The sequence below is a fragment of the Peromyscus eremicus genome, chromosome 2 (assembly GCF_949786415.1).
Source record: "Peromyscus eremicus chromosome 2, PerEre_H2_v1, whole genome shotgun sequence".
NCBI lineage: Eukaryota > Metazoa > Chordata > Mammalia > Rodentia > Cricetidae > Peromyscus > Peromyscus eremicus.
In genome coordinates, this window is record NC_081417.1 from 69362031 (window position 1) to 69389949 (window position 27919).

At 39.5% G+C, this 27919-nt stretch overlaps 1 protein-coding gene across 1 annotated transcript in view; it reads right to left on the reverse strand.

Annotated features, from left to right (window-relative positions):
• Positions 1–27919, reverse strand: part of Grin3a (glutamate ionotropic receptor NMDA type subunit 3A) — a 181686-nt gene that overhangs the window by 71996 nt on the left and 81771 nt on the right. Inside the window, exon 3 of the mRNA XM_059254342.1 lies at positions 26334–27381. Coding sequence (XP_059110325.1) covers positions 26334–27381 — 1048 coding nt within the window. The remainder of the gene's footprint in view (positions 1–26333; positions 27382–27919) is intronic.

Here is a 27919-nt window from a genome sequence, read left to right on the forward strand (position 1 = left end):
AGCCCCCATGGGGCTGGACTAGGCCCTCTGGATATGGAAGACAGTTGTTTGGCTCGAACTGTTTTGGGGGTACCCAGGCAAGGGGATCAGGATCTGTCCCTGGTGCATGGGCAGGCTTTTGGGAATCTGGTGCCTGTGGTATGACGCCTTGTGCAGCCTTGGTGCAGTGGGAAGGGCCTTGGACCTGTCTAGGCTCAGTGTGTTGGGCTCTGTTGACTTCCCATGGGTGACCTTGCTTTGGGGGATGTGGGGATGCAGGGTGGCTTGGGGTGGGAGGAGGGAGGAGGTGGGATCTGTGGGTGGTATGTAGAGTGAGTAGAAAATTTCTTAATAAAGAAAAATGAAAAAAAGAAAATATTTCAAAATTGTATTCATCATGCATTTACATAATGTTGCAAGTGTCACATGAGTTTGTCCCCACAGTGCAGCTCAAATGGAAGTTTGTGGCACAATGATCCTTCTTCCTCTCAGATGACTGTGCCCTCCAAAAGTGGCCATTTTTGGTATTTTTAGTCAGGAGGATTCCAGAGTTCATCTCATTCTCTGTGTCTGTCCTCCATTTTGTGTGGAATGGTTTGGTGTTTCAGTGTCAATTTTTACTGGTGCTTGGGAAATACAAAAGCCTTTATAGTCTTGGGAGAATGAAATGACCGTTTAACTTTGAATATGTGCCTAGTTGGTGCACAAACCAAAAGACACCCTAGTCTTGAATTTCTGTGAAAACATTTTGTTGTTGTTCATTGATTTTTCACTTCAAAAACAACTTCCACACACTTCTTCACAGCAACCCAGTGCCAAGAGGGAGGAATCAGTCCATTCTCCACTTACAGCAAAGGGAAATTCAGAAGATGAAGTAGCTCTGTTGGATTCATTTATTAATGGCTCCAATTCTCCCCTCCTTTTGATGCATCCTTCTAGCCTGCCACTATGGATGTCCTCTCTCCATTCCACTGCGTGACTGCTTCAGTCACTGGAAGGTTAGCAGACATGACATCAGCGTATTCTTAGGGAAATGCCTGTGTCTGTAAGTCTATGTAATAGTCCCTGTAACCACCATGAGAAGGAAGTGCCTAGCTCCACTTACTGGAGGATGACACCTGCAGAGCAGGGGGTCATGAGCTCAGCAAATGACTGAAGCCACCAGGTATCATCCAAAACTCATCTGACTCTCAAATTTTCTGTCTGGTCTAGGTCAGCAGAATCCGGTAACTTGTGAACTCCATAGATGCCTTCTGTTGTATGTCACTGATATTTTTGTGATTGCTTGCTGTAGTACATCATTGTAGAAATAGGTTACCAGTACAGTGTAATAACTCCAAGTAAGAACTCAGAAATGGAACCAAGATTTGGCAACTATGCTCATTGCTCATGCGACTCAGCCTTATCTCACCATCTTGCCTTTTAGCATCTGCAGACCCTGTTAACTTCGTCAAGAAATTCACTTTTTATTTGGTCCCTAACTAAATGTTGATCTTTCCCAAAGACATAATTAGATTCCATACCATTCTCTGACCCTCTCAAGAAAGCTAACTACTCTCATGGGTGACAGGTACATGTCCATAATTCCTGCAATTGCAATGTGGTACTGTTAGTTGTTTATTTGTATTGTAATTTGCTGAGAAAATGTGTTTCTCAGAAGTCTTTTAGAACTTATTACAGGGCTTCACTATTATTTTTGGAATTTTATTAATTATTAGAAAGACTATGGACAAGTAAATGAATAATTTCTTGAAAAATTTCCAGCATATTTCTTCTTGTTCTTACTTGTCACCTTAGATAGGATCATGTGATATGTTCAAGAACACAATTCAGTGCACACACAAATGTATATTCACATATGTATACACACATAGATCACACGCATGGGACAATGATATGAGTTCATTTTGTGTATGTATGTGTGTGTGTGTGTGTGTGTGTGTGTGTGTGCGCGTGTGCATGTGTGTGTGTGTGTGTGTCTTATTTTTCAGATTCAAAAATGTATGTCACTTGTTTGGAGAATTATGTAAGTCTGTACATTTCACATTCCTCAATAATACCTCTAGGATTCTTACAGTCTTGATGATATGGGCTTTACTCTGAAGATACATGCCCAAGCATACATTCTGAATGCCATGAATCTTGGCAGTCATTCTTGCCAGACAAGTCAAGGATGCACTTGGTCTTGAGGTATTTAAGGTATAACAGATAACTGGACTGAGCCCTTAGCTCCTATATTCAAAATAATCTATTCTTCATTTATTTGGTTGTTACAACTCTGGAGATTACAAGAAATGGCGTATTTAGATGTAATAAATAATTATAGAGCATAGGTAATTCTAAGACCAGAGCTTAAGTGACTTCTTTACAGTCTCAAGATCCAGTTATGTAGTAGAGACAAAACCCAAACTCAGGAATTCTGGCTTTAAACTGGAATTTGAGATCTTCTTCTCCTTTTAATTTAATTTTTAAACTTCAAGCAAATAATTGCTTTTTCTTTTTTTTAAGGAATTCTAAAACTTTTGATTTTTTTTTTTTTGTGTATGTGTGTGTTGTGTACACCTGTCGAGACCAGAAGAAAGTATTCGATCCCTTGGGGCTAGAGTTACAGGTGGTTGTGAGACATCCTATGTGGATGCTGGAAACTGAAGTCTGGTCTTCTGGAGGAGCAGCAAGTGCTCTCAACCACTGAGCCATCTTTCCTGCCCCTAAAGCAAATATTTAACAAATGTGATGTTCTACATTGTTCTGGACATAGAGAATGATCTGAATTGCCTGGAGTAGTTCTCCTTAGGTATGTCCTGTGATACCCAATGAACTTTCTAAGAAGAGAGGGAGAAAAGTAAAGAAAGTCAAGTGGGCTTTAGGAACTCTGCACTCCAATTTGTCTGTAAAGAAGAACAGCAGCTATACTGAACTCTCAGGAGAGCTAGTGGTTCCCAGCCTCCTCCTCCCACCAAAGGTATGTTGCCTTAGTGATGGATCAACAGGGCTCCCAGGGAGTAAGTCCTGTACAATGCCCTGCACCTGAAGTTGCATAATATTTTGGACATTTTTGGACTTGGAATGCCTTGGAATGGACAATCCAGTTAGTTTTCACATCTGCCTTCAGGGAAAACTAGAGGAATTAAACTTGTCTTTTATGAGGCTTGACTTTCTGTCAGCATTTAGTTTTTATGTATTCAAACTTTCCTCTAATATACATAATTGCTAAAAGGAAGAGGCTGTAGAGCAGCCATGAATTATGGCTTTTAGGGGAGCGCACACCGCAGTTAATGGTGCAGGGCAGCTTCCATTATAATCCTCTGTTTTCACATCCTTGTGATTTTTCTTGGTAGGAGGTGGAGTGAGGAGGAAGAATTTTCCTTTGAGCTAAAATTTTCCATGGCTTGACTCAGCCCAAGGTGATATTAAAAAACAAAACATTTGCACAAATATCTCTATTTATTATTGTCTTTGGAAAGTGCTGCTCATTTTCACTCTAAATATTAATGCATAAAAGCTGCAAGTATGAATGGTTATTAAAGCTGGCCCTCAAATGCTTCTTCTCCCAGGGACAATGCCTGACTAATATTTTAAGAGAATTGCAATTACCAGTGGCAAGGCTTTTTCTTTTTATAACAATGTCAGGATATTTTAGTATAACAATGGCTGAAGTGATTTAGTGGTTTTATAACTTGATGGTAATGTTTGCTTAAGACATAGCTTTTCAAAGGGGGAAATAAATATTTAGGTTAATTTTAGACTTTGAATTTGTGATGAACATTTTAAAATATTTTTTATCTTTTTTACATAATAATAACCAAGTTTTTAACTTTTTAGGTGAGGTCTCTGTTAAATGTGTTTATTGTAAATGACATATTGCTGAGGCCTTTAATGAAAATGTTGCTCTTTTTAATTGAAGCCAACTTTTGGGAAAAATAAATAAAAATACTTAAAACCAACTTTTTCTTAAAGCAAGGATCTCTATTTAGACCCCTGAGGCACATATTTAAGTAAAGGCTTTGATCTATTGTTTTATATCTTTAATTTGCATTCTCCTTCACCTACTGTTGACATAGTTTTGTGTCCTGAAACATAATTTTGCTTGTGTCTGTTTTTACATTTCCTGTGTTTGCCTTTAGATGATTTATTTATGTCTAATAATGTTAGTTTATCTAGGTCACTCAACTAAGAAATACATGAAATGTTGATATAATGAAAACTGTGTTGTCACTAATGTAATAATACAATTTGGTTGTTTTAAATGATACTGAAATGTTATTGAGAGATGACTTGCATGGTTACTCACTCTTAGATTTTTCTGTTTGGTAACAATCTTTGTATTCTCCTCCAAAATGATTACATCGTCCCCCTAGGTAAGTGCTTCACATTGAATAACCTCTTAGTCTCTTTTAGAATCCTGAACCTATTGTTCTCTTCAGCACAGAATTTTATGATCTTATCTGATTTTTGTCATCCTAATTATTCTTTGAGTATTATCTCTACAGTCTTTGAATCTTAAATTCTTTTCTTGTAAGACTGTAAATGAGGCATTTCGTACAAATTAGTTTCATCACTGAAAATTTTAGTCTGGTGCACACACACACACACACGCACACAAACACATAAAATACGTCTACACCATAATCTATATTATAAGTAGTTTCTATATTTCATTACATATCACACATAATATATATATGATATGCACATATAATATACACAAACATAAGTTTAATGCACTTAGAATATGTGTGTGTATTATATATGTATATGTAATGAGAAATTTATATAGCCCTTTATTTTTATCCTCCCTCCATCTTTATTTCTGCCTTATTTTCTCCTCTCTCCTCTTTCTTTCTCAAAACAGGGTCACATTACATACTTCAAGACGGCCTTCATCTCATAATCCTCCTGCCTCCACCCCCCTATCTTTTTGAGATTACAGAAGAGCCCTACACATGTCAGCTTACTCACATCTTACATGCCTTGGATCCATTATTAGACATGCTATTTTCTCATTCTTTACCAGTATTTTCTCTACCATATCTCTCTAGCTCTTATCAATCGAAGGGAGGCTGTACTTGTGTCTTCTTTCATAGTCTATTATTTCTCTTTGGTTTCTTTACCTACTTGATAAGAATGCATGTCTCTGGTTTTCTTTAAGATTCAGACTCACATCAATGTTTGAAGGTGTGGCCATTGGCAGGCTGCCCATGCTTCAGTGGATGGCCCCACACTCATGTACATAAGGACAACATTGATTGGACTTAGCTAGTTGTTTTTATTTTTAAAGTAAAGGAAAGAGGAAGATGTAAAACTGGGAAGTAGACGTGTTGAGGGATGTTGAGAGAGAGATGAAGGGGGAGAATGAGGGATGAATATGATCATAGTTCACTGTATACATACATGAAATTCTCAAAGAATGATAGATTTAGAGTCATCACTCCAAGGTCAGTTCTATGTTAATTTCTTTAATAAGGAAGGCTTCTCATTCCTCTTCCCACAGGTCAGATGTCACCAAGACACTTGGCAGGGCATTCTAATCATGGTCAGGACACTCACCTCTGGTTATGGGAACCTCATGTCAAATTACTTTGCTAAAACAAAAGTTCTTGAGAAGTGGAGTTAGAGATCTGACTTGTTTGCTTTTGTAACTTTTGCCTTTATCTAAGGGCCAGACATCTAGAAACTTATACATATTTATGGAGTCGATGAATGAATGAATTTCTCACCTGCCGTTCTCATTTTGAAAAATAATTTCTGTGGTTAAAGTCATTAGTCAATATGACTAGGCATTTAATATAGTTTTCCCTATAATTGCTATAGAGGACGTGCTAGTTATGGCACTCAACGGCTGAAAGCCTTTCAACAACTTTTGCCCACGGGAAGCTATAATTTCACCTTATGATATCATAAACCACTCAAGGATTTCATGTAGTTACCAGAACCTTGAGCAGAAATTATAACCCTGAGAGCCCGCACTGCCTATTAGTCACTTGGTACATGACACAAAGCAAAATTCATTCTGCATTCTTGGACTTCGGTTTGCCTCTTGGTGTACGACTGCTTGAATTCATACTTGATTTAAAGTAATCAGCATCCTGAAACTCAAACCACCTAAAAATCCATAACTCACCAATGCTAGATTATAAGCAATAATCATATGTATATGTACATATATGTTACAAAGTTATTATTTGTTATGGTAATTGTTTTCCTCAGACAATGCTTTTTAAATGCTGAGCACAGCTTTGGGAGCTGTGGGGATCCTGACTGCTGTTGCTTAATATCTTTTTGGAAATTATTTAACAAAAAACCAGAACAATACTGGAAATTGCGATGGATCTGCAGTTAGAAAACCTGGATGTGATTATCGGCTTGAGCCTTGAAAAAAAAATCACTTGACTTTTCTGGGCCTCAGTCTCCTCCACTTTAAATACATTGACAGTCTCACAAGGATGTGGCTAATCAGCTGAGGCCATAGAGGGAAGGGAGCCATGAAGAGTTTCACAATGGAGTGTGTCATTTTTTAATGATAAGTATCATTAGTGGAGCCAAATCATCATTTTACTAAGAGCATGTAAAAATGAAAAGGAACTCATTGGGTTGAGATAGAAAATGGTATTTCTCATATGTCATGCTTTTTACTGTTTAGTGTTCAACCACAGAAAAGAACTGGTGGCCAAGTGTGCTAATGGTAAAATTTGGGAGTGTAGGGATAGTGGCTTCCATTTCTCCAGAGAAGCTGGAAAGAGAGGTTTGTCAACTGATGTACAGGTTGGGAAGAACAGGGTGAGAAAGGGTTAATAATGGTTCAACAATAAAACCGGTGAAGTCATTTACTATCTCCATAAAGGAGAAGCCAAGATTGAAACAGCTTACAAAGGAACTATTTTCTGAGTTTCTTTAGAAGATGGGCCAGCTTGTAGGCACAGAAAGAAGGCTGCATTGGTTGGCAGTGTGATGGGGGAGGTCTGCATGAACAATGAAAAAGAGAATTGCTTGGCTCTATTGTCCATAATGTCAAGAAGCTGAGCTAATATTGTAGCTGGCAAGGTAGGCCTTACATACTGGGGGATTGTTAGAGCTAAGCAGCAACACAAAATTGAAGTCCCCAGAGCAGTGAGCTTGCTATAAAGAGAACCAATTCAAAGGTAGAGCTTAGTCTGAGCTAATGTCATGGATTCAGGAGTAAAGGATAGGAATGAAGCCAGCAGCAAGGAGAAGTATGTCAACCATGTGGGAGCTGATCAACAACATCATTCCTCCCATTGTGCAGTCTAAAGAAAACACCCAGGAATCTTGTTAAAAATGCAGATTCTGGTTCGGCAGGTCTAGAGTAGGACCAGAGATTCTGCAATACTGCATTTGGACCTGGAGATACAAAAACTGCTGATCCTTTGGAACATACTTCTGAAAAGAAAGGGCCTATATAAAGCTTCATGAATAAGAACAGAATTTGAGCCTGGTGGTGGAGAAGAAAGGGTAATGGACAGCATTTAACATGAGGGAGAAGCAGCCTTTACCATGAGACTCAGAGAGTGACAGGGAGCTGAGGCTTGCAGGAAGCTGTGCCGGCTGCTTTCTACTTTGGTCTCTTTCAACAAAACTTATGGTTTGTGTCTCCATAAAATTCATCCCAGTGTTCAGCAGCACATAGTCTTTCACTCTCAACATAAAAGCAGAATCATCTAGCCTAAATTAATGGCCTGCATAGGAAACCAAGAGAACTCTCACCTCTTTCAGGGACCATTTGTCTTATCTTGAAACGGATGCAGTCTAAGTAGAGACCTTCAGAAAGAATCGTTCTTAATATAAAGCAATGGCCACTAGGGGAATTCCTAGAATATGTGGTGGGCAGAGAATTTTAAGGTGCCTTTGCTATCTTTGTGTTCTAGTATTGAGCACCCTTTATATGAGTGGCATTTCAATAAAATTCCAACATTTGAGTTAGTTTATATCGTGTTTGTGGAGTTATGGTGATGGGTGGGGATGGGAAGTAATCCTCCTGGGCCTGGCTTTCTGCCTTCTTCATCCCAGGTGCACAAATTCAACTGTCACAGCCTCAGCAGCATTTGCCCTTGAATTTTCTTTGTGGTGTAAGCAAGCAGCTTTCTCAGCTTAAGCCCATGGGTGGGTAATGGACTGGCTGGAATAAATCAAGCTGAGGAGGACAGTCTTACTGTGTATGTAAATTAAATACTCAGTAGGAATAATTCATAGTCAGATACTGCTGTACACAAATCCTCTACCATTTATTGGTTATACGGCCTTACACAAGTTATCTGTTTTGTTTTTTAGGCTCAGTTTCTTTCACTGTATGGATGCACTAAATTTTTCATGAAAAATATCCATTTAAATCAGATCCCATAGTACCTAGAACATAGAAACCTAATAAATATTATTATTGACATTTTTAGTCCCTATCTCAAATATATATCTATAGTCTCACTATAATGTTATAGTCATTATATTTGACATTTAGGATAATGACTGGTTATTATTAATAGTATATGAATTATAGAAGGTATACATTTGTATTATAATATTCAATCATGTATTTTTTTTAACATACTCAACATCATTAATACAGTGTCTTTGGATCACGCATGACAAAATAAAAAAATCACGACTTGGAATATAATTTCAAGGAAGAAACATTGATGGGCTCTGTTTTGGCTGCTGACTTGTCTAATTTTTAAATTTAACTTGACACAGCCTAGAGTCATCTGGGCAGAGTGAGCCTCCACTGAACAATTGCTTTGATCACCTTGGCATGTGGCCATGTCCATGAGAGACAGTCTTGATGCCACTGTGGACAGCATCATCCCTAGGCAGTTAGGCCTAGGCTATATTAGAAAGTTGGCTGATCACTGGTCAGAGAGTGGGCCAGTAAGAAGCAATTGCCCTATTATTCTTACCTCTGGGTTCCTGCATTGAGTTCCTATCCTGACTTCCTTCAATGATGGGTTATAGCCCAGGAATGTAACCCAAATAAATGCTTTCCTTCTCAAGTTGCTTTTGGTCAAATTGTTGTACTACAGCAATAGAAAGCAAATTGGAAAGCTGTTTTGCTAAATTTTCTTTCATTTGACTTTTTTTTTTTAAAGGTAGCAGCTTCTGATAAAATGCTGTGGTGAGAGAACTTCTCAACTCTGAAAAATATTAATGGGTTCTGACAAAATATGTTTCAGAACCATGTATGCCTGTGAAATAGGCCTGAACAGTCTTGTATCTAGTTGCAGTTAGAAAAAAAGTGAACCCTAACTGTCCCTATTTCCCAGACTGATCTCATAGTAGAGCTGAACTCAAGATTGTGGCTTTGCTTCCACAGTACATCAGTGGTGGCCTCACACTGGCTCCTGATCTGTTTGAGGATCAAATATCCAAATGGGTTAAATCAGAAAAACGCAACATTCAGTTGTTTTTTGTGCAGCTGAAAAAGGTATTTTAGATACATTTAGGAGACTGTCTGCAACGTTTTCATATATTTAAATACTTACTGAGCATGACAATAAGATTCCTCACAGGGCAAATGATCATTAACTTATTTCTCCTGAATTCTAAACATGGATTTAGCCTTCATTAACTTTTTTCCCTTCTTTTGAGACAAGGTCTTGCAGTGTAGCCCTGGGTGACCTAGAACTTGATATGAAGGCCAGGCTGGCCTTAAATTCACAGAGTCCTCTTTTTCTTGCAGTATTGGGGGAAGCACCTTACCACTGAGCTATAAGCCAAGTCTCTATAATGTAAGTACTATAGGAACAGCATTAACATATATGCATGATGATAACAGTTTATAATTATGTAAGTTATGTGAACATTTACAGACCTCTTATGACATTATGATTTATATAGAAAGTATTTATGTGCAGACAAAGTGTCTGCTAAGTAGGTTAATAATGTAAACAAAGTTATAAGCCAATTTTCCCCTAATTTAGGAGAAGGATTTTCAAAATGTTGGCACTCTCCCTGTTTGTATTCAAACAGAGGAAATGATCTTAGACATTCATTAAAGCAAGCTCAGCAGGGTGTCTAATTGAAAATACTTTTATGCATTTAGTATGAATTAATGTATCTATTTGAAAGTAATAAACCTGCAGTTATTAAAAATTTTGTAAAGATGCCACCTGAAAATTATTTTAGGAGTAGGTGAACAAATAAATAGATCACATGCTCATTTGTTCTGGTTTCCATTTATCAACTAGAATTAGCAAGGACATGATGACTTTTCTAGAGTTCCTTGATTGCAAATCTTTGGCGATGGAAGGGAATCACCAAGATTTTCAGCTCCTACTTTTGCCCTGCACAGTTTGCCTGATCTTCACTGGAACACTAAAGATTTCAGAACTAGCTCCCCAACTGGGGACTCAACAGCTCAGGCTGGGGCAGCATTATCTGTCTCATGTTCCCTCGGAAGACCATCTTAAGAATCTTACATCTGGTTCTGGCTATTACAAATAATGCTGCTATGAACATAGTTGAGCATGTGTTCCTGTGGTATGATGGAGCATTCCTTGGGTATATGCCCAAGAGTGGTATAGCTGGGTCTTGAGGGAGGTTGATTCCCAATTTTCTAAGAAAATGCCATATTGATTTCCAAAGTGGCTGTACAAGTTTGCATTCCCACCAACAGTGGAGGAGTGTTCCCCTTGTTCCACATCCTCTCCAACATAAGCTGTCTTCAGTGTTTTTGATCTTAGCCATTCTGACAGATGTAAGATGGTATCTCAGAGTCATTTTGATTTGCATTTCCCTGATGATTAAGGATGTTGAGCAATGCCTATGCTGGGACACTTTGTTCAGCCTTGGTGTAGGGAGGAGAGGACTGGACCTGCCTTGGCTGAGTCTACCAGGATGGGCTGACTCCCCAGGGGAGACCTTGCCTTGGAGGAGGTAGGAATGGGGGGGTGGATTGGGGGAGGGCTGAGGGGTGGGAGGAGGGAGGACAGGGGAATCCATGGCTGATATGTGAAATTAAGTTAATTATAAAATTATATATATATGAATCTTACATCTGGCCCTTAACTTCATTTTCAGAGTATGGTCTTAGGATTTTTCTTTTGTTTTGTTTTGTTTTATTTTGATGGTTTGTTTATGTCTAGTTTCCTGACTCACATACTGTAGACTTCAATTGGATGCATTTTGCAGCTCTTTTCTCTAACTACTTCTGTCCTACTGGACTCCCAGTGGTCATCTTTGCTTGGCCTCACAGTCATAGATATTTTTTTTAAACTGACACTTATTTAAGTAATTGATTACTGTTTGCTTGGGCTCCAGAGCTGCCATTGCATAAGACAGATTTGGTCTCTCCTGCCAGAGTTTCTCATCTAGTGGTGGATGAGATGAGAACATCAGGTGGATATTTCTCGCCCAGGATCTCTAATCCTGAGCCATGAGAGGTTCCACAACTTGCCAAACAATACATAGCCAATATGCAATTGACACATACATCATTAAGATATGTCTTCTGACAGAACTGTGCCCTCTGCATTATATTACAGTGTCCTTTTAGTGAGACTTTCTTGCTATTTGTCCCATAGCCTCTGGTACGAGATTGGTTTCAGAAAGCCACACTAAAAGCATTGATTTCAAAGTGATCATTGTAAAATGCTATACCTTTATTCAACGGTGCTGCCATTTTTAATGGGATATTTATTGTTCACCTAACACTGTGCTAGGTTGTAATAATATGGTGGCAAATTAGACAAATGCACAATTAACAGACAAACAGATAGCGTGACCATCTTAGGTTGTGTTAAATCCTAGGAAGAGCATAGCCTGAGGGAGGATGAAACTTTGATTCTCAAATTCTCTGTGGACAGTCCAAGTATGTTTAAAGTGTGGATATTTTACTGTGGGAATAGTGCATAGTGGAGAAGTCATCATCCTATATGGAATTGAAAGGCTTCAGACAGCAGTGGCTCACACAGAGCCATCATACAGCGGCTGTTCCCCAAGTCCGAGTTATTATCATGCTCAGTTAAGTTCTTTTTCATTTTATATGTCTATTGGAACATTGCAGAAAGCACGGAATTGAAGTAGCACAATAAGTATTTCCCACAATTGCAGTATCCTGAAGTCTGTGCTGTGATATTATATATGCATAGTATTATATTAATTATGGGCTACTTCCTTCAAGTCACTTCTCTGTTTACATATGTACACTAAAATTGAAAATTTTATATACAGCACTTTTGTAGAACTTTGTAGCCTGAATTTTCATTTACTGTATTTCAATGTTTTTACATCTTAAAAGCCATCTCTACTGGCTTAATTAGCATACAGAAACATTATAATTAATCAATTACACTGTGATTAAATATTTATATGGCTTCCAAGCATTTATTGTTTTGACTGAAACTTTAGTGACTTTTAACAACAAATTACTATCCACACCTTTAATTATTTTGTTTTGACAGATTCATATAGTAGAGGTCAAAGGTGAAAGGATTTTAAAACTTTTGGTAGCAAGTGGTCAGGTTGATTTATAAATATATCATAAATTTACTCCCTAAATAATTCTGTAAAACATCAGACTTAGTGTTTTTAACCAAACCCTATCAATAAAAATTCCTGGGTTTAAAGTATAATATAACCTTATTGTTTTAATTAGTACTTCAATGATTAAAAGGTTGAGCATATTTTATATTCATTGGTTAATTTTACTTTCTAGATACTTCAATGATTAAAAGGTTGAGCATATTTTATATTCATTGGTTAATTTTACTTTCTAGATTGATGTTAATATTATTATTTATTTACTTTAATAGTACATAATATATACTTTGATTCACTCACCAAAATACTTAAAGTTATTTAAAGGTCACAGAAAATATAAACATACATTTTAAAAATGGGTGAACTAAGGAAAAGAAACAATATGAAGCCAGAAATAATGCTTAGGGTCAAAGCATGATGTCAATGAATCTGCTATTGGTGGGCAAGACATTACCTCTTAACTTCTGTTTAGGACTTAGCTCAAAGGGAGAATTGCCATTTATTGGTTAGTATTGGCAGTGTGTGTGTGTGTGTGTGTGTGTGAGAGAGAGAGAGAGAGAGAGAGAGACAGAGACAGAGACAGAGAGACAGAGACAGAGACTAAAAAGTAAAAATAAATATAATTAATATTAGTATTTACCAGAGTCATGAGATACCTGACAAAAAAAGCTTCAGACTACATATGGCATCAACCCAAGAGAGAGAAGTGTGTTGCAATCAACAAAGCTGAGTTGGAGATCAAAACAAAGTTGGAGACCTGAAGAGCATTTTGACATCAGACATGGAGATGCAGAATCTGGAGTTTGTCCAGCTGTTTTTCAGTCTTGCTTTGGTCTGGTATTTCCTCACTACTCTCCTTTTCCTCCCTTTTGGGATAGTAACGTGTATGGTGTGTTATTTTATGTTGGAAGATCGTGATCTGCTTTCTGACTTTGATTTTACAGAGACTGCCATGAGTCTCAGAAGAGACATTGAACTTTGGACTTTGAAACTATTTGAAAAGATTACAAGAATTAAGAGTTTGGGGGGAAGAGGAAGGAGGGGGGATCTGTGGTTGGTATGTAAAATGAGTAGAAAATTTCTTAATAATAAAAAGGGGAAAAAAAACATTAAAAGCCATAGTGTCTTCTACACAGGATAGTTAGGCTGCCCACAGAGCCAAGCCTTTGTGTAGCCCATCTCTGAACCCATCATATAAAACCTGGAGCTTGCGGGTTCTAATGGGAAATTTTTACAGTCACACCTTGCTAATTTATGTCAGTGATAGAGACCCCTACTTCAAATTGCTGAATTTCTCAGAGATAATTGAATAAATGGAAAGAACCTAAAGAAACTGAGCTGATATTTCCTGCGTTTCTAGGCTGCCTGAATCCCACAATGGGTGTTCCTATCCTATGATCCTTAAGGAAAACAAATGAACAATTAAAGCATTTTAAAACCCTGATTAGAAATACTTGATAGCTAGTCCAGATGTGTGTATATATTCACATGCAAATATATGGAAGAAAACTATATACTAGCTGTATTACATTAAAATAATAATTATCACTTTCAAAATGTCATGATTTAACTAGCCGACTTGAATAAAAATGGCATTTAGTTATTTTTTTCAAACAAACAAACAAAAAGAGAAATAAGAGTTGTGTTTTTGTTGGAGGAAGTGTATCACTCACTGGGGTTAGGTTTTGAGGGCTCAAAAGCCCATGCCAGGCCAAACTTTTCTTTCTCTGCCAGTGGATCAGATTGTAGCTCATGCTATTGCTCCAGTGCCTGCCTGCATGCCACCATGCTCCTTGCCAATGATGACAATGGACTAAGCCTATGGAACTGTAAGGAAGCCCCCAATGAAATTCTTTCTTTCATAAGAGTTGCCTTGGTCAGGGTGTCTTTTCACAGCAATAGAACAATACTAAGACAGTATGTTAAGACAAACTCTACAAGATGTTTTGTAGCTATTATGCCTGGATTGAAATGTTTCCTCCTGAGGGAAGGAGAGGGGCTCATCGAACTCAGGAAGCTTAGGAAACTTTTGGTACTCATTCATGAGGTCCCTCCCCAAAGGTCCAGACCCCCTCAGTACCTAACATATGAGGAGTGGTCAATGAGCATTAGCTTTTCTTTCTTTATTACTGTTATTATCACTATTCCTGTTATTTTTATTACATTTATTATCATTACTATTAAAACTATTAGAGATTTCAACATGTAGAAGATCAAGTTCCCGAATCACTTTTAAAGATTAAGATATATGTTAAACCCTTAAAACTATAATTACATAGCATACTAGCTAATGTTAAATTATGATAGTTTCATAGGTGATTACCGTATTAATTATTTTGCATCATTGTGACAAAATAGTTGGAAGAAACAGCGTGTGAAAAGAGATTTATTTTAGCTCAGGGTTTCAGACAGATTTCAGTCCTTTGTGGCAGGGAAATCATGGCGCTGGAGTCTATGGCAGAGGTTCACTCTGTGGTGGCAGGAAGATGAGGTGATGCTATTCACATCATGGAGGAATGTTGATGAATCTTAAAAGGTCTTATTAATAAAAACAAACCCGGTGCCAGGTATTGGGGTGAACGCTGAAAGATCAGAGAAACAGAATCAGCCACAGCTAACCTTGCCTCACCAATTCCTCAGCTGATCTCATTTCCTCAAACTGGAAGCTTCTATGTCCTCATCTGACTGGATCTCAGCTGAACTACTGCTCAAAAGCCTAAAAGGTTAACAGACTCTAGTTCCTGGTCCTCACGCCTTATATACCTTTTTGCTTCCTGCCATCACTTCCTGGGATTAAAGGTGTGTGTCACCATGCCTGGCTGTTTCCAGTGTGGCTTTGAACTCATAGAGATCGGATGGATCTCTGCCTCCAGAATGCTAGGATTTTTTTTCTCAGCTTCTCACATAAAATGCTGCCATTAGCCTAAGTCTCTAACAAGAAAGAAAAAGGCAGCTCTGTAGAGCAGGCAGGAGGCTAGTGTCACTGTTCAGGTACGATAGTTCTGCTTTAGAAAAATCCCAGTGAACAGCCAGGCAAATTTTTATGAATTAGACCTTCTGTGGGAGCAAGAGAAAATTTAACCAGAAATGCTGGTTATGTGTGTGCCACCATTTTCTGGCCTCTATGTCTATCTAGCGACTGTTCTGTTCTGACCCCGGATAAGTTTATTAGGGTGCACAATATATTGGGGAACACAATACCACCACAGAGGAAGAGGAGGCAAAGAGTGCTGGCAGGAGCTAGAGACAGGTTGACATGCAAAGGTTGATGCTTAATGGACCGCTTCTACCAACCCCACTTCCTATGGGATCCACAGACTTCAATATAGCGTTACTTCTACATGTTCTGCCCCATCAACCTAAAGTGCTCTCCTCTAACATGCCACTCACCTGCTGCTCTGTAGCTGTTTGACCTCTCTTGTGGTCTCCTCGGACTCTATCCTACAAGGCACTGGCCATGTTGCATTTTCCTACATAGCAACTTAATTCAATTTAAACCATTTGATGAGTCACAGGCTCCTTTAACAAATATTTTTCTTTTCCAATAAATCTAATTTGCAAGGGCAGTGTCTATTCTGCTTATTACTAAATTGCCAGCGAGGTGCCAGAAATAGAAGTTGCTACTTGGGATAAATTAAAGAATGAAGAAATAGTGGTGTGGTTTTCTTTGATCCCTCCCTCAAGCCCCCCTTTCAGTGTTTTCTTTGTATTGGAGTTATGGTGATCCCTCCTTCTTCATGGCTAGCATTTATGACATGAATTCATATGTTTTATTGGGCAGTAGTTTGGTATTATATGAAGATAAACCAAGAAAGTATTGTTTTATCATTCTGGGAAGTGTTGCTCATTTTCTATTGGGCTGGGCCAGTATCCTTCACAACAGCATTTCTGGTTAAATTTTCTCTTGCTCCCATAGAAGGTCTAATTCATAAAAATTTGCCTGGTTGTTCACTGGGATTTTTCTGAAGCAGAACTATCATGCCTGAACAGTGACACTAGCCTCCTGTCTGCTCTACAGAGCTGCTTTTTTCTTTCTTGTTAGAGACTTAGGCTAATGGCAGCATTTTATGTGAGAAGCTGAGAGAAAAATACTAGAAAGTGTTAAAATCAGCAAATAGCTCAGTTTGAGTCCTCCTGTGTGCTTTAACAGGGCTTGTTCAGCTCTGTGGTGGGGGAGGGGAGCTTTATTTTATTGTTGTACTTCAGTATTTGTGAAGTAATTTTCTCATTCTGTCGTATATCCTAGTATAGTGACAGACGCCAGTGATAGAATTTTCTAAGAGGGTCTATACCCACATCTTTTGCTAAAATTCAACTAAGACACTGATAGTTAGAAATGAAATTATCTAGTTGTCAATGCTACAGGGAAGGGACTTCAGGTATTTGGTTTTGTCTGTTACATTTTCTGCATGACCTATAGTGTCAATTTAGTGTTGGGAGAATATCCACATACATTCTATGAAGTATATCACTCATAAACCCTGCTTCCATGGCCTCATGTTTTAGGAGCACACCTACTGTGAAGCATGGAACTTGCTTCCAGGAAGGGTGTTAAGAATCTGTGTGAAGCACATACATCACTTTCATAAGTGCAACATAAATTACTATTGAAAAAACTTTAAGGACCAAACCACTCTCTTGACTTTCTTTGCACAGCAGGACAGCCCCTCTCTCTTGGGGTTACCTATATGTAGGTAAGGTAAGGACCACCACTTCTTGGGAGTTCAGGTGATTTCCAGCATCCATTACCTGCTGCAACAGTCAACCAATTATAAATTGGTCTGTCTCACATGATCTTTTAATTTTATTTCTGATTCACATGGTTGTTTGAAGCCAATGAAACTTAACACTGAAGTGGTGATAAAGTGTTCACCCTCTTAATTCTTAACAGTTTTATTAATTGTGTGAATGAACAGCTTGCATGCTAAACAATTATATTAAAGAAAAAATGAAGGTGTTTCATTCACTGTAAGTTGTCTGTCATCAGCTTTATGGACGCTTTTGCTACTAAGACTCAATTTCTAGGCAGACCCTGTATAAATACAGGCTACCATAAATCTTATTTTTTAAGTCAATAAGCTTTTAAAATTTTTTTGTTGTTCAAGTATATTATCTCCAAGAGATACTTTATATTTCTAAGACTTATATTTAATGAAAGCAAGAGAGATTATATAAAATATATCCCAGGTGCTGGGGAAATGAGTGAGTAAAGCACTTGATGCATAAGCATGAAGACTTGAGTTTGGATCTCTAACACATAAAACTTAGGAAAGGAGGCACATGTCTATGACCTTGTGACTGGTAGGAGTGGTAGAGAAAGGCAGATTCTGGGGTCTTGTTGGCTAGGAGGGCTACCAATTGGTAAGATCCAAGATCAGCCAGAGACTGTATTTCAAATAATAAGATAGAGAGCAACAGAGGAGGGCACCCGATGCCAACCTCTGCCTCCAAACATGCAAGTATGGTGAACCCACTCTCATGTTCACATGAATCAGAGAGAGAGAGAGAGAGAGAGAGAGAGAGAGAGAGAGAGAGAGAGAGAGAGAGAAAGAAAGAAGAAGAAGAAGGAGGAGGAGGAGGAGGAGGAATTATGGAACAGGAAGGGATACACTGGGGTAGAGAAGGAGCAAGTAGGGTGAAAGAAGGAAACTGGGAGGGATAAATAGCACTAAATACTTTTCAAAAAGTCATATGGAAACCTACTACTATAGAAACTTCCTAAAATATATCTATACATATATGTAAAAAGAGTTGAAAAGTAGTTGTTGTACAATGGGACAATAATGCCTATACTAGACACCAGAGGCTCACAAATAAAATGTTCAGTGACATGAATGGGTTACTTCTTTTAGAGTTGTTGGGAAGTAGGGCCCCAAAGAATCCCCAAACATTTTAAACTACTGACAATGCTCTTCATTACCTTCCATAACTTGATAGTAAGATACCTATTGCTGAAAATACCACATACTTGAGTCACAGAACATGGAGAAATTAAGCTGGTACTGACCTGTAAACTTAATGTTTATAGATTAGCTTGTATTGTCCTATAAGTATTATGCATACTACTGGAGGAGAAAAGCAATCATCACTCTTATCCAGATGTGGTCCCTATGAGCTATAAAAGCAACTGGATTGGCAAGACATGTCTACTGGTGTAATAGTGGGACAACTATTGTGGGAGTAACCAACCACTTTCTGATTGGATAGAAGTCTTGCTCCATAAGATGAAACCAGTGGAGGAGAGTTCCCCTAGCTCCACATCCTCTCCAGCATAAGGTGTCTTCAGTGTTTTTGATCTTAGCCATTCTGAGAGGCGTAAGGTGGTATCTCAGAGTTGTTTTGATTTGCATTTCCCTGATGATTAGGGATGTTGAGCAATTCCTTAAATGTCTTTCAGCCATTTGAGTTTCCTCTGTTGAGAATTCTCTGTTTAGTTCTATAGCCAATTTAGTTCTATAGTCCAATTCATTTCTTAATTGGACTGTTGGGCATTTTGATGTCTAATTTCTTGAGTTCCTTATATATTCTGGATATCAGTCCTCTGTCAGATGTGGGATTGGTGAAGATATTTTCCCATTCTGTAGGCTGTCGCTTTGCTTTGTTGACCGTATCCTTTGCCCTACAAAAGCTTCTCAGTTTCAAGAGGTCCCATTGATTGATTGTTTCTCTCAGTGTCTGTGCTACTGGTGTTCTATTTAGAAAGTGGTCTCCTATGCCAATGCGTTCAAGACTACTTCCTACTTTCTCTTCTAGCAGGTTCAGAGTAGCTGGATTTATGTTGAGGTCCTTGATCCACTTGGACTTAAGTTTTGTGCACGGTGATAGATATGGATCTATTTGCAGCCTTCTACATGTTGATAATGCAAGCTTGTACAACCACTTTGGAAATCAATATGGTGATTTCTTAGAAAATTGGGAATCCATCTCCCCCAAGATCCAGCTATACCACTCTTGGGCATATACCCAAGGAATGCTCAACCACACCACAAGAGCACTTGTTCAGCTATGTTCATATCAGCATTGTTTGTAATAGCCAGAACATGGAAACAACCTAGATGCCCTTCAACTGAAGAATGGATAAACAAAATGTTGTACATATACACAATGGAATACTACTCAGCAGAGAAAAACAATGACATCATGAGGTTTGCAGACAAATGGATGGACCTAGAAAATATCATCCTGAGTGAGGTATCCCAGACTCAGAAAGACAAACATGGTATGTACTCACTCATAACAGGATACTAGATGTGGAACAAGGATGACTGGACTGCTACTCACATCACCAGGCAGGCTACCTGGAAAACAGGACCCCAAGAAAGACACAGGGATTGCCCAATGACGGAGAAATGGAATGAGATCTACGTGAACAGCCTGGACATGAGTGGGGGTAGTGAAGGGCGAGGGTCAAGGGAAAGAGAGCTTGGGTGAGTGGGAGATCCCAGCTGGATCAACAACAGAGAGGGAGAACAAGGAATAGGAGACCATGGTAAATGAAGACCACATGAGAATAGGAAGAAACAAAGTACTAGAGAGGCCCACAGAAATCCACAAAGATACCCCCACAACAGACTGCTGGCAATGGTTGAGAGACAGCCCGAACTGACCTACTCTGGTGATGGGATGGCCAAACACCCTAATTGTCGTGCTAGAAACCTCATCCAACTACTGAGGGATCTGGATGCAGAGATCCATGACTAGGCCCCAGGTGGATCTCTGGGAGTCCAATTAGCGAGAATGAGGAGGGTTTATATGAGAGAGAATTGTTGAGACCAAGGTCGGATAAAGCACAGAGACAAATAGCCAAACAAACGGAAACACATGAAATATGAACCAATGGCTGAGAGGTCACCAACTGGATCAGGCCCTCTGAGTGGGTGAGACAGTTGATTGGCCTGATCTGTTTGGGAAGCATCCAGGCAGTGGCACCGGGTCCTGTGCTCATTGCATGAGTCGGCTGTTTGAAACCTGGGGCCTATGCAGGGTCCCTTGGCTCGGCCTGGGAGGAGGGGACTGGACCTACCTGGACTGAGTCCACCAGGTTGATCTCAGTCTGTGAGGAAGGCTTTGCCCTGGAGGAGATTGGAATGGGGGGCGGGCTGGGGGGAAGGTGAGGGGGGCGGGAGGGGGGAGAACAAGGGAATCTGTGCCTGTATGTAGAACTTAATTGCATTGCAAAATAAAAATTAAAAAAAAAAAGATGAAACCAGTACCTAGTACCATCTGACTACACAGATCCTAGACCCTGGGAGAGAACCTACTACTATAATTCTGCTGAATGGGCATAGTATTAAAACAGCTCCTAATGACCAATCATTATACCCCTAGATTAAAGCATTTATTAGTCCTCATCCAAGAAGCTTCTATTTGCAGTAGGTGAGATCAACACAGAGATCTATCAATTACTAAACTGCAGAGAATAAGGGACTACAGGATGTCCAGCCCAAAGTAGAATATATCTGCTGCACCAACTCCTCCGATGGCCCAGGGATCATTGCAGAAGTTGGGACAGTAAAAGTGTAAGTGTCAGAGGCAGTAGGTGACTGCAAGCAAACAATGTCTTCTGGACACAGCAGGGCAGCTGAACATATGAACTCACATCAATTGTGACAGCATGCACAAGACCTGTGCAAAAGCCCAAGGCAGACCAAACCTCAGCATGGGGAGTTGAGGTGAGCTGCAGTTCTACCTCTGGCCCAGAGACTATTAGCAATTTTTACCTTCTGGGAAAGGAAGAGTCAATTTTTTTTTTCTAAAAGTATGGCCGCCAATAAATTGACGATGCTCCAGTGAAAGGCCATACATCTGAGGACTCTTGGGCAACACAAATTGGTTTTGATGGGGGAAAAGACAGAAAGTTGGGTGGGAATAGAGGAAGGAATGAATCTGGGAAGAATTGGGAGAGGGAAGGTAAATGCGATCAAAATACATTGTACAAAATTCTCAACTAAAAATAACTTAAAACAAAGAAAATGGAATTCAAAAACATTGGGAAAAATTACATCATAAACTTAGTTTCTTTTTAAAAATTTACTTACTATTAGTGTGTGTATATGCATGACATGTGAGATGTGCAGCTTGTGGATTCTGCTCTCTAACCTTTATATAGTCTTCTAGTGAGCATTAGCTGCCACCTTTATACAGGCCAGAACTGAAGGCATCTCAACTAGAGGATCGCCTCAATCAGACTGGCCTATGGGCATGCCTGATGAGCATTTTCTGGATTGTTGATTGATAGGGGAGGTCCAGCCCACTGTGTGCAGTATACCCTTGGGACTGTGGGTCTATGTTGTGTAAGAAAGCCGGCTAAGCAAGAGCCAAAGGGAGAAAACCAGTAAGCAGGATTATTCCTCTGTCCCAAACTGCTCTGGTTTGAATTCCTGCCCTGACTTCCCTTAATGATGGACTGTGACCTGGAAGAGGAAGATGAAATAAACTCTTTCCTCCCCATGCAGCCTTTGGTTGTGATGTCGATTGGAGCACCAGAAAGCAAACCAGGATATGAGAGTTCCAGAGTTGGAGCTAAGGCCATCAGCTTTATATGCTAAGCCGTCTTATGGCCTGTAAGGTTTAGTTTGATCAGAAATATACACACATGAAGACACATTCAGACAGACAGACAGACAGAGAGACAGGCACACATACTCACACCCACACCACATTTCCTAATCCTTCTGGCTTTGTTGTCCTCTGTGATAACCACTTAGAAGCTAAGCATTGTAGATAGATAATATCAACATTAAAACTTTGAAATCAGTCTACAGAAAGGCAGTCAGGGTCCTGTGAGCTTTGACACAGGGCACCTCCTCTTCCTTTCCTTTCACCTTATCTCTCCAAAAATTTCATCCTCTTTCACATCCAGAATTCTTGTTACTTGTGCTTTTCTTCAAAGAGCAGTATTCTCCCTGCTACCTTCTTCCTTGGGCATCTCATACACCCTTAGAGCTTTCATATAGCTATGTTATGCTTAGGAATGAACACTGAGTGATGAAGGGGTTTGAAAATTATCCTCACCTTATCTCTCTGTGTATAAATTATATAATTTACATCATACCATGTGTCTGAATAAAATCTGAAAAACTCTGTAATCAACATTATTATACAAAAGTCCAGGTGCGAAGTATGGATATCAAGTACTTGGCCTGACCAAACAATCTGAGTGTCTGCATGTCTAAAACTCTCCATGAGAGATTTTTAAATAGAAATAACATGAGTAAATACATAGTTTTATGAGCCTTGATTGGGTATTCATCCATTGTCTCAGACCAAGCATGTTTATATTAGGTTTGTCTGTGTTATTGAGAAGTGAACTGCTGTAACACAAGATTGACTCAGTACAGTTGGGAGACTTTTTTTTTTTTTTCAAGACAGGGTTTCTCTGTGTAACAGCTCTGGCTATTCTGGAACTTGTTTTGTAGAACAGGCTGGCCTCAAACTCACCGTAATCCAAAGTTCTGGGATAAAGGCATGTGCCACCACCACCTGGCAGGAGACTTTTTTCTTGTGGGCTAGGTTAGTTTTCTAAAAAGTTTACTTTATTTTAGTGGTATTGGGGATTAAATGACTACTTCTTGTGTGTGTGTGTGTGTGTGTGTGTGTGTGTGTGTGTGTGTAATGTGTTTGTACATGTTGTGTATATGTGCACATATGTGCTCATTTGCATGTAAAGACTAGAGGGCAGCATTGATTATTTCTCAGTTACTCTCCATCTTATTTATTTATTTATTTATTTATTTGTTTTATGAGACAGGATTTCTCTGTGTAGTTTTGGTGCCTGTCCTGCATCTCGCTCTGTAGACCAGGCTGACCTTGAACTCATAGAGATCTGGCTGGTTCTGCCTCCTGAGTGCTGGGATTAAAGGCGTGCGCCACCGCTGTCCAGCTCCATCTTATTTTTTGAAACTGGGTCTCTCAGTGGACCTAGAGCTCACTTATTTAGTTACACTAGCTAGCAAGCAAGCCCTACAGACACTCATGGCTCCATCTCCCAATGCTGGGTAAAAGACAGCCATGCCTGGCTTTTAAAGTGGGCAGTGGGGATTCAAACTGAGGTCCTCATGCATGCACAGCAAGCATTTTACTTACTGGACCATCTCCTCAGCTCCGTAAGTATTTTTTTTCCTTAGAAGTTATTCTGCTCTGTATGGTTTACCTGTCTGATTTTCTTCTTAATCTTCTGACTGGCTGCGGCTTCAGGTTTTCAAACACGGCACCCATGACTTTACTTTGGCCAACCTACTTCTGATGAATGAAACTAGTTAGTTTTGTGCTCAGCCTTTTACATACGGTAGTCATCCAGAATCTGCACAACAGGCATGGATTAGATTGTTTTTGTACTAGAGTGGGATGAATAGTTCCCATTTCCAGTTTTTAATTGCAAAGTCACATTGCTAAGATTCTTGCACAAAGTCTACAGTAAGTCTATCAAGACTGAATCTTCAAGAGATCTACAGGACTACTGTGGGAAATGATAAGTGGCAGATGCTAACACTGCTATAGAGTGTGAATGCTGGTGCATCACCAATGTCTATCTTTGGGGTGATGTATTTGTTTATTCTAAAGAACTTATTTGCATTTGGCTGGGTTCCAGCTCATAACATAAAACCCCAAGTGTTCATTAAGAAGCTACACAATTTCTTGCCTAGTTAGTGAAGCGATTTTTAGCTCAATCCATTCTTGCGGGCTGATTTTACACTTTGGGATGTTTGTAGTTGCATATAGGTGAAATTCCTCATGTTCTTTTGGTTGGTTTCATCACAACTGTTTATGAAAATTCACCAGTCCTCTGGGCCACTCCATCAGTTACTGAGAACAGTTGATAGATTCCTAATTTTCTTTTTTTCTTTTCTTTTTTTTTTTCTTTTTTTTTTTTTTGAGACAAGGTTTCTTTGTGTAGTTTTGGTGCCTGTCCTGGATCTCGCTCTATAGACCAGGCTGGCCTTGAACTTACAGAGATCTGCTTGGCTCTGCCTACCGAGTGCTGGGATTAAAGGTGTGAGCCACCACCGCCCGGCGATTCCCAATTCTCTGATGTCTTATGAAATGAATTAAAATTATTCAAAAGAGGTGTATGACATATGGATCAATACCTTGAAATGTGAGTGGTGAGGGGCATCAGAAAAGGCATGATGATGGCGGTACCACTTGAAAGATGACTTAACTCATCTTGTTTTGATCATGGTGTGTTCTTAGTGTTTCCCATCTCTACCAGCTGTTTTCCGTACATTAGGATGCACCCTGCTTAGGATCTGCATCTCCATCAGTGCTTCAGTATACCCTTGGGCCTGATTCCAAAGGCTTCCCTGGAATTCAGTTAGGCTGGAGTCTCTGTGTACTCACCCATTGAAAGGGATTCCATTTTAATCCAGAGAGAACATAGACATGGCTATCCTTGCCTGAATATTACACATGTATTAGTGTACTAACTGCTTTTCTTACTGCTAGAGCCTAATATCTGACAAAAATAAATTAATGCAAGAAGAGATTATTTAATTTTATGTTGAGGTTATACAGACAATTGCAAAGAAGCCATGATGACATGAGTGTAAGATAGTGGGTCATGTGCCCGCAGTCAGGAAGCAGGGAGACGTGAATGATATGTTGATTATTCACCTGGCCTCTGTTTTCTTATTTTCATTCATTTTTGGCCTGCAGACCATGGGATTGTGCTTCCCACGTTCAGGGTAGGTACTCCCTCCTCAGTTACACCTCTCTGGAGTCACACACCCTAGGTCATTCCAGGTCCAGTCAAGCTAAAATAATTAATCACTGCATCTTGATTTGTGTCTGTCTTCCCTCCCCACTTTCTTCTACCTGCCTAGTTGGATGTCTGAGGCATCCAAGACAGATAAAATATTTTCAAATGCTTGTGGACATTCTAAGGACACTGTAAGGACCCTTCCTTTGCCAAAAGTGGCTGACTACTCAGCTTTCTTAACTCTGTAAGGACACCCTGCCCTTAGCTAATCTTGCCAGTTCAGTTCAGAATTCCTTCATTTGATTCTTGTGAGGTTCCTCACAGCTGACCCCAGTGTGCTTAGGATAACATGTCAGCTCTTTCCATTTCTTTGGGTATTTTAACAATAAAACAAATGCTTTGCTATTTAAAATATGGTCTCTCTTATTTATTTCTATTAATTTCCCCTAAAAGTAATTGATCAGTTTGTTAGGATTTCTGTGGGTAAAATGCTATAAACTATTATTGTGCTGCAAAAATACTCCCCAACAGCCATTCTGTCAGATGGCTTAACAACCAAGAAAAGCTACACTAACAGATGTTTGCACAAGCAATATTATCTCTAAAACAAATGTTAATAATGCTCCCCATTTTGTTTCATTTAATAAAATAATAACAGATAACAATGACAGTCATAATCCATTTAGTTTAACTAGGTAAAACCTTTTCACTAGTCTATGCAGTTGGCAGAGAGAATATTCATGTGTGCCTGCTTCTGTGTATACATGTATGTAGATGCATTTCTGTGTGTGCCTGTACATCTATGTGTATGTGCATGTGGATGTAAGTAGATGATGTTGAAAGTTACTGCTCAGGATGTCAGCCATCTTGTGTTTAGATACAGGTATCTCACTATCCTGGCTCACTGAACTCACTGGCCAACAATCCACGTGTCTCCACCTCTGCAGCACTAGGATTGGATGCAGATGCCAACCCTCGCCTCCAAGTTTTTTATGTGAGCTCTGTGGATAAAATGCAGGTCCTCATCTTGTGCTACACTTACTTTACTGACTGAACCAACTCAGAGAATATTCTTGAATCAAATGAAGGAGACAGAAATACTACAGAAGAAGACAAAACACATGGAATTATCATGGCAACCAAGGAAAGCTGGAGTAAAGCAAACAATTACCTTAGGGTCATGAATCCCAGAAAGCTCTTCATAGATCTTCTCACCTACCATGACAGCAGCCAAGTTCGCCGTGTATGTAGAAAGGCAAAACATACAGAAAATGGCCCAAAGATTCATCAGAAATCTTCCAGTCCAGCATTTTGGGGGTTTGATGGCTGCTGTTCTGCCAAACAGAAGGGCATAGCAGACATTCAAGGCAGAAGAGAAGGAGAAGACTTTGTTTCTGTTCCGTCCCTTAGGAGTCATACCAAATGGGCTCTTCCATTCATACAGAGTGAGAAAGATGGCAGTGATATGCAGAGCTACAAAAATCCCCAGCCACATGGTCCAGTGAAGTGGCCACATGAAGGCTCCAATTGGAGCTGCTGTGTCTCGAGTCCTCACTAAGATGCCCAAACTGGTTGAGAAGAAAGGGCTGGTGAAATCTATCACCTGGCTTCGTGCAGTATTGATGCTGAAAGAAGTGACTGCCATGTTGGCAGTTCCACTCAAGAGGTCGCCAACCAGCCCAGTCCAATGACCATTTTTCCAAGCTCCATACTTTCCATCCCCTACAATGTAGAGGTCAAAGTCAAAGTTCATGTCTTCTGCTAGCTGTTCCAGCAGATCAATGCAGTACCCATAGCAGCACTTCTTGAATTTGATTGGCACTGTATCATTACTGCTATGGAGGCTGTTAAACAGGCTGTCCAATATGGAAGAGTCATTAGTCATTGGGTCTAGACAGAGTTGTCCAGCAGGGCATAAGCCTTCATCATCTACTTCTCTTGTGAAAACAAATGGGTGTTCAATCAAGGTCACCACTCTCAAGTGTAACTTATTTGGGTGCTGGTAGTGGGTTTTGTGCCTCTGGGCCTGCTCTGGCCATATTCCAGAGTCCATGACAATTCGTCCCCCTTGCCAGCTGCCCAGGCGAGTCCACATGGGCTTTCCCACAGGGTCATGCTGCAAGTTCCAGATGAAAAAGTTGTTTTCTGAGCTGATGATGGTAGAACCTTTTACTTTGATGGAGCCACTGAGACCTCTGAAAGTGGTGTTGGCTAAAAACCTGGGAAAGAGGATCAAAGGTAGAAAGTAAGAAAAAGAGGCAATGCCAAAGTCAAGAACCAGTGCTGATCCTTGCTTTTCTGTCTTAATAAAAAGAAGTTCTATTAAAAATATTTCTTTTATTTTTTAAATTGTAATATAAAAATCACCTTGCCTCATATCCCTTTTACCCAACCCTAAGTTGCCAAAACACGTAATTCCCAGCTTGTGGTTTTTCCCTATAAAAACTCTCTACCCCTGCGCCCATGGTCACCACTGCATTTCCTTCCATCTGCCTGGCGGTGGCCCACGTTGAACCTGACAATGAAAGGACCCTTAGGTGCTTGTATTGGAAACTGGCTCCTTGGTGGTCTCTGGGGGTTTTGAGAAATGAGTACAACACCATTTATTATTGGAAAACCAATTGGTACACTCTTCCCTGGGGAGTCCTACTTTTAAAAACAAAGGCTTTGTCTATCTATACTTTCTTCAAGAATAATATAGACTTTCTGGAAATGTTCTATTTCATTGAATTAATGAGATCTCACCTTCAGGTTCTA